This window comes from Oncorhynchus tshawytscha, linkage group LG25 (assembly GCF_018296145.1).
Source record: "Oncorhynchus tshawytscha isolate Ot180627B linkage group LG25, Otsh_v2.0, whole genome shotgun sequence".
Taxonomy (NCBI): Eukaryota; Metazoa; Chordata; class Actinopteri; order Salmoniformes; family Salmonidae; genus Oncorhynchus; species Oncorhynchus tshawytscha.
Genome location: NC_056453.1, coordinates 35,425,693 through 35,433,573, shown reverse-complemented (window position 1 = coordinate 35,433,573; position 7,881 = coordinate 35,425,693). Strand labels below are relative to the sequence as shown.

Genomic DNA, 7,881 nt, shown 5'->3' with positions numbered 1-7,881 from the left:
CCTGGTACTCAGCACTCTATTGTTGTTCCTCTAATCACTCTGACATCACTGCAAATGTAATCGAAAATCTAATCAAACACTTCATGAGCTCATGTTGAGCAACATTTCTATAGGCTATGCAATTGAGTGAGAAAACAGAGTGACGGCCTCTATTAAAAAGAGGAGTATCAGATCAGCTTTCTATAGGCTAGGCACATTGCTTCTCTTTAAAACATGAGTATAGCATACCTTGCTGGCATGAAAATGAACCACGGGAAAAGCGTCCTCCATCCACTGCACGTTTCGAGACAGGTGCATGATAATGGTCCATTCTAAATCAAACAAATTTCACACACATTTTATTTAGTATATGTAAAGACAAGATTAAATCAAGAATAGTGTGATGATTGAAATATTAGCCTATCACTTGTGAATGATGCCCAGCTTATTTGGCCACTTTAGTTATGATACAAACCTTATCAAAACATATAGGCCTATGGGCTAGACTACATGAGGTGTGCAACTGTGATTAGAAAAAGTTTCCAAAAAAAGTATGCGCTGTTTGCCTTAATTAAGGATCCTCCCCCTTTTTTTCCCAATTTTCGCCTAAAATGACATACTCAAATCTAACTGCCTGTAGCTCAGGACCCTAAGCAAAGATATGCATATTCTTGATACCATTTGAAAGGAAACTCTTTGAACTTTGTGGAAATGTGACATTAATGTAGGAGAATTTAACACATTAGATCTGGTATAAGATAATACAAACAAAAAAGCATGCATTTGATTATTATTATTATTATTATTATTTTTCATCTTTGAAATGCAAGAGAAAGGCCATAAATTCAGATTGAAGTCTAGGTGTAATTTAGATGTCGGCCACCAGGTGGCAGCAGTGTGTGCAAAGTTTCATACTGATCCAGTGAAGAATTACATTACTGCACAATATTTTGTATCAAGTCTGCCAGGAGTTTGCCCAAATGTGCCGAATTGGTTAATTAATACAATTTCAAGTACATAACTATAGAGAACATACAAAAATGCTATGATAATAAAACATTTAAGTTTACACACCCCCAGGAATGTCATACATGATGGATCATTAGCGTATACACTAACTTTCACACATCTAAATGGCAGGGCGAGGTGGGTGTGGAGCCAAAGACAGCAGTGGGGTCAAACTGTAGACCCCAGTTCCTACATTTGAACATAAACATTTATTTTATCAAACAAAACTATGCTACATTTTATCTCTGGGAACCTCAGGATGACAAATCAGAGCAAGATTGCTGAATGTAAGTACATTATTTACCTTCAGAGGTTAATGTATCAAACCAGTTGCCGTGATAAAAGTTTTTTGTTGTTGTGCACTCTCCTCAAAAAATAGCATGGTATTATTTCACTGTAATAGCTACTGTTATTGGACAGTGCAGTTCGATTAACAATAATTTAAGCTTTCTGCCCTTATAAGACATGTCTATGTCCCGGAAGTTGGCTGCTGTATACAACGTCGTTCTAGGCACATTAGCGCATGTTAGCAACAATCGTCCCGGTTTAGGGACACCCATCCCGTAGAGGTTAATAAAATGAAGCACATTAACCTGCTTTACAGTGGGTGTAGCACCGAACTGGCATACACACGCAGCACGTGAGTTTCAAGTTTGGGGAAGATCATTTTAACCATAAAAAGGCACTTTTATAAAAAAATAACAACATGCATAATCAAATTTGTGTTCAATTTGAGAGTGGTGTTTTCCTGCTAATGGAACATTTGTGCATATAGCCTACTGCCGGGTGCGCATTGCTACACTTATAATGTGAAGAAATAGCCGAATAGTTTATCAACATTTTAAACTAAACGTTCTGATCTGTTGCGTCATGCTCATTGCTTAAAAAAGTTTTTGTTGATGCTGGTGGTTCTTTAATTTGGGACATATCGCATCCCACAACTGTTCTGGACTATGTTTGGAATATTTATTTCTCACACAGAATATAATTGGTTAACTTTTGTACTACTAGATTGACATAGGCTAGTGCTTTTACTGTTCGTTAGGCCTACTTATCTTGTTGGCTGACGAAAAGTAAATGTGGACAGTTCTTCCAATAGCTTCAATATGTGCCTCGGAATTGGATAAGGACACTCGCAGTTGCGTCCCCAATGTGTCGGTCTTCACTTGTAGCCAGTGAGAAAGACCTGATCACGTGACAAAGAGCCATGTGAGTGAGAGGTGCTTCTGCATACATTGGGGAGAAGGGAATTATAATTATTATATTCAGCCCAAGGGCACAATGGCCACTGTCCGCAAAAGGAATAGATTTTTTTTAGGGGAATTATGGCCACACAAAAGGGATGCAGCCAGGAAATTCTAGGCATTATCAAGGTCTTGTCAAACTGCGAATGAGAGACTGATGAAGTGTGTACAGTCTGCACAAAAAAAATAAAGCAGAGCTCATGCCTTTCATGCAACTTTTTTCAAATCATCATTTGAGCTTGGAGAAAATCGTAATATCCTTTCCATTTTATTCAGCTATGTTCAATTATATTCTTCATACTATAAAATTAAGCCATGGAATTCTAAACAAATCTTGTCTGCTAAATTAACTAGTGTAGCCCCTGAGCCATATGGTGAAAGCCAGATCAGGGCCTAACATAAGGACAACGCAGAGGATGCTGTTCCTGTTCTTCTGAAATAGGCATTTTCTTCATATCATGTTTCTTTAGACCTGTCTAAAATAAATAATGGATTTATTAGACGTTTTAAAATGTAGATGTCCCAAAGGTCTGCATCAGTGGCTTGTAGGCTATACGTGGAAGCCAGGAGATGTTAAATGTGTTTATGTTAATTAAAGGTCAATTACCATGTGACCGGCAGATATTTGCTTGACAATCACCGGCTGACTAAATTTCATGATCGCCGTAGCCCTAGTGGTGATAAGCAGATATGTCTAGCTTCACCTCAAGTGTCATTACAGAAATTAACAAGACATTTAAGATAAAATCATGATAAGAGAAGATACTGTACCATTTCAAAGATATTTCAGTACATGTAACTAAAGCAGTGTGTTCACTGTTGCCTTTCATCAAGGTCATTCAGAATGCAGCCTTCCTGGAAGAGGTGATAATAATAATACATTTGTTTTACACTGAACAAAAATATAAAGGCAACATGCAAAAAATGTAAATATTGTACTGAGTTTAAGTTCATATGAAGAAATCAGTCAATTGAAACAAATTAATTAGCCCCCAATCTATGGGTTTCACATGACTGGGAATACAGATATGCATCTGTTTGTCACAGATAACTTTAAAAATTGATCAGAAAACCAGTCAGTATCTGGTCAGACCACCATTTGCCTCATGCAGCGCGACATCTCATTCGCAAAGAGTTGATCAGGCTGTTGACTGTGGCCGGCGGAATGTTGTCCCACTCTTCAATGGCTGTGCGAAGTTGCTGGATATTGGCGAGAACTGGAACACACTGTCGTACACGTCGATCGAGAACATCCCAAACATGCTCAATGGATGACATGTCTGGTGAGTATGCAGGCCATGGAAGAATTGGGACATTTTCAGCTTCCAGGAATTGTGTACAGATCCTTAGGTTAACGTCAGCAAACCTCTCACCTACACGACGCCATACACGTTGTCTGCGGTTGTGAGGCCGGTTGGATGCCAAATTCTCTAAAACGACGTTGGAGGCGGCTTATGGTAGAGAAATTAATTCAGTTCTCTGGCAACAACTCTAGTGGACATTTCTGCAGTCAGCATGCCAATTGCATACTCCCTCAAAACATTGGTGGCATTTTGTGACAAAATTGCACATTTTAGAGTCTCCAGCACAAGGTGCACATGTGTAATGATCATGCTGTTTAATCAGCTTCTTGATATGCCACATCCATCAGGTGGATGGATTATCTCATTCAACTCATTCATGGTTTGATGATTAGAAGTTAAATCAGGTCTGCTTGTCCAGGTTAACAATACAAATGTGTACTTTCCATTAAAAGTAACATCTTGAAGTCACTTTAAAAAAATTATAAATCATTTAGATAAACAAATGTATGGATTGGGCAGTTCATGGGCAAAGGTCTTGCACAGCTTTAGAGTTAATCAGTCATTAGGAAGGTAAAAGCTCATCAGCCACTTCATGGATATCAGACAGTTTATTATAAATTATGGTCAGTGTAAGAGGAAGTTTAATTCATGGTACATAGATAAGGGTTTATTCATTATATTCAGGAATAATGTTTCCATGGCAACACACCAGAGTACAACTTTTATTGCCTGTACATTCTGATAAAGATTGTGTTATTGGTATTGCTAACACATTTATTAAAATGAGGACATAAACAGTAAATATTTGTGTAATAGACCCTCTCTTTAAAAGAATCCCATCAGTAACAGGGCCTCACTAGATTCCATTCCATTTCATTAATTTGTGCATAAAAAACATTATGCAAAACAAATCTATTCATTGACCTTATATACCGGAAGAAACAGGCATGGTGATCGTCAACAGCAGTTTAATCTAAATTAACATTTTTTGAAGTTAAGAGTTTTACATAGGTATGCAATGAGATAAACATGGTCATACACACAAAAACCATAGGGTCAAACCATGCCGATTTCCTAATGAAACTATATATTTTGCATTTGTCCATCACTAAGAAGACTTCTTCTCCATGCTGGAAAGAAGAAAAAAATTCCATCAGAATTACTGGAGACACACATTCTGTAGAACAGCATTAAGTCTAAATGACATATGACATTATAACTAGTGACAATGAGCTATGTGTAAACAGTATGAGAGATTGAAGTTAAGATGTTATCATGGATATGGATAAAACAAATTATGTTATGAAGTACGGTGCTTCCATGTTATACATTTTCAGTTGATTTGATGGCAACTTTCAACATATTCTCGTATGGAAAAATCCTAAAAGATACATTTGGGCTTCAAGGCTGTGGCTTCATTGAAATATCAGTCTATTATACCCTAAGAAAGAACCCCAAATAATTTGTTACTAACAGGAGAAACCACCTGAGCAGTGAATAAATCACATATGTGTGGAGGTTGTTGTTTCTTTGTAACCAAAGTGGAATGCGGGTACAAACCAAAAAAGGTTTTGCATTGAAATAAGCAAATCAGTACAGTAAATTGTGAGCTTACTTGTATTTGATAAGTCGTGATCCTTGAATGAGCTGGGCGGTCTCATTGGTTAGATGGCAACCAAAGAGGAGCCAATTCCTTGGCTGAACTTTGTATGCAAACCTCATAAACAGGAGGGAATAGCAGGTCAAAGCTGCGGGGGGAAAAGCACACACAAAAACACTCAATAAATAAGGAATTAACAGCCACTTGACACTTACATATCTTCAGGACAACCTTATCAGAAAACACAACATTTTCTTGCCTCGAGTCAGACAGCAGGAAAGGATTATGAGGTTCAACGAAGAATGTTAAACTATTGGAATTCTACTTTACGAAAGCATGAAGGGCCATTCTGACTCAAAAAGCATAAGAAAGAGGATTGATAAATATTGTACCTAACATCTGATTTGGACCATCATTCATAACAATGCGTAAGACATGAGGAATCCAATAAAATCATCAAAAGCAACCCTAAATAATTAATTGGATTCCCTAGGTCTTAATCAATGGTAGGAAGAAGTTGGGTCTAAATCAGATGTTGGGTTCTATATTTACTACATTTTATGTGAATCCCATAAATAAATAAAAAAGGGTGAATTTGGGGGCAAATCAATAAGCTTAATTTGTTCAGAGATCAAATTACATTTTAACAAAATAATGTTGCAGGTATGCTAATCTTACCAGTTTCTAACTACAGACATGATTTCAGAACAATCTGTGATAGCGGGTGTCATGACTTGCTGAAATGAAATAGAATGACGCTGGAGTTCTTCAACAAGAGTGACTATCAATCCCTGGCAGAAACGTGTCCCTAATGTTAGGCTATGGCTAGACATCAGCCATTGCTTAGCTATGTTTCAGTATCATGTCTCACCAAAGGTCATTCTGCCACTGATAATCTCAGGGCTTTTCTTCATGTCACTGATGGCAGCAATGGGCAGACCCCAGTTGGCCACAGGTCCCCAGAAGTGCTGGAATAGAAGTACACAACTACATTTAAGGAACAAGGAATATAAAGAGCAACGAAGTTACTGTAAGGGTCAAATGTTTTCAAGCTGCCATAGCAATTAAACAGTCTCGATAACTACCTAAGAGACGAGTATATATCTGCAATGGTCAATGGAGCCAAAATATTCTGATTTTAGTAGACAAATACTAAACTAGCCTGCACAATGAACAGAGAGTACTTACTGTGCTTATTTTGAAAGATCCCATGAGGACACCAAGATGACAGACATAACACAAAATGAGTTTGGTTAGAGGGATATGCATATACCTTATGAAAAACAATCAACACCTCACATCCTGCCTGGGCTAACTAATAATACTCATAGGTCTCACATCACCGGTAACACATTAGCACACACAGCAGTAGGCTAGTTTGACAGCTAACAGTTAGTTAGCTTCGGTGATAGCAACAACATTCAAGCCAAACGTCCTTCAAGCAGGACACGCCGTTAGAAACATTTGCACAAACAAACGTTAACTGTAGTAACGTTAGACTACCTGCAGATGTGCACACGAATTTACAAATAGCTAGCTCGCTTTGTTTGATCATTAATTTAGCTAACGTTAGCTGTCTACTGTTAGCAAGCTTGCTTGCTAGTCGCTACAGTAAAATTAATCTCGTTTGCTAGCTATCTTCCAGATCTTCCAAATGTGTTTTACCTCATCAAATAGTCTCTGAACTCCTTGCTTTTAAGGTGGTCAACAGCTTTACGTGCCAAAGTACCTGCCATGACTTCGGATTGTGGTGGTTCGCAGAGGAAATTATAACTATGGGAATGTATAAACTGGGTTAATGCAGTTAAGCGTAGAGGACACCAGTGGTCACAGAGCTTCACCAAAACATTATCTTTACGACACAGTCGCAATTATTCAGTTAGGACGCCTCTCATTGGTGTTGCTATGCAATCTCACGATATCCGGCCTCATGGTGATGACCCGCCCCTACTTTCTGAGATTGTGCCACTGATCCAGAATCAGCAACTCGGCTCTATTGCTAGGTACTACACATAATGCTCAAGAATAGCTGCTGAACTGGTTACACAACAATTCTCCGAAGGAGGTGACCCTGTATTCATCACTTATTGGCTCAAACACCAACCTCCTTTAAAACACGTTCAACCGGGACACAATAATGCAATAAACTGACCAAAAGGTCACAATGTCATTGGATTTAGGTTCAAAGTTGGTTGAAAAAAGACAAGATCACCTTACGTTTTCAAATCCAATCAATTTCCCAAGTTGAATCAACTTTTTATTTTTATTTATTTTTTATTTAACCTTTATGTAACTAGGCAAATCAGTTTTAAGGCCAGGCACTACAGGCTAATATGGATTTCTTTCTTTTACTCTCATCAGACTGAAACTTTACCAGTTGAAAGTATACATAAATAAAATATATTATTGTATTACAAGTTTTATTTATTTTTAAATTAAAATATGCAAATGAGGCAACACAACACAATATATAAAAGAAAAGCCTCTGTAAAAGTCTGACTATAAGACCTAAGAACCTGTGTGTGGAATAAAGGGAATGTACGTCCTTTGAAGACTGAGAAAAATTAATTGGCGCACAGGGAACATGTAATTTCGAGAAAATGGTCGATAAAGAGAGGCTAATGCAATTAAAATGTACTTCCCATAAATATGACCATTTATTCACATGAATTAAACTCTTATTCATATATCACTTCTAAACTGACAAATAAACATCAAATATACCTTTTACAAGTACATTAGCACG

General features: G+C 37.5%; 1 protein-coding gene across 1 annotated transcript; it reads right to left on the bottom strand.

The window, feature by feature from the left end:
• Positions 1-4,124: 4,124 nt before the first annotated feature.
• LOC112224652 (mitochondrial pyruvate carrier 1) lies at positions 4,125-6,993 on the bottom strand. The gene is made up of 5 exons (XM_024388337.2): positions 6,801-6,993; positions 6,324-6,327; positions 6,007-6,103; positions 5,151-5,283; positions 4,125-4,665 (listed from the first exon to the last, which is right to left on the bottom strand). Exons 1-5 carry the CDS (start codon positions 6,869-6,871, stop codon positions 4,644-4,646), a joined length of 327 nt encoding a protein of 108 aa, XP_024244105.1. The 5' UTR covers positions 6,872-6,993; the 3' UTR covers positions 4,125-4,643.
• Between the last annotated feature and the right edge of the window lie 888 nt (positions 6,994-7,881).

Coding starts and splice junctions, on each gene's coding strand:
- LOC112224652 (XM_024388337.2), bottom strand. CDS start 6,871: ATGGCAGGTACTTTGGCACGTAAAGCTGTTGACCACCTTAAAAGCAAG. Junction 5,284..6,006: donor CAGTGGCAGAATGACCTTTG/GTGAGACATGAT, acceptor TTCCCCCCGCAG/CTTTGACCTGCTATTCCCTC. Junction 4,666..5,150: donor TCACGACTTATCAAATACAA/GTAAGCTCACAA, acceptor TCTTCTTTCCAG/CATGGAGAAGAAGTCTTCTT.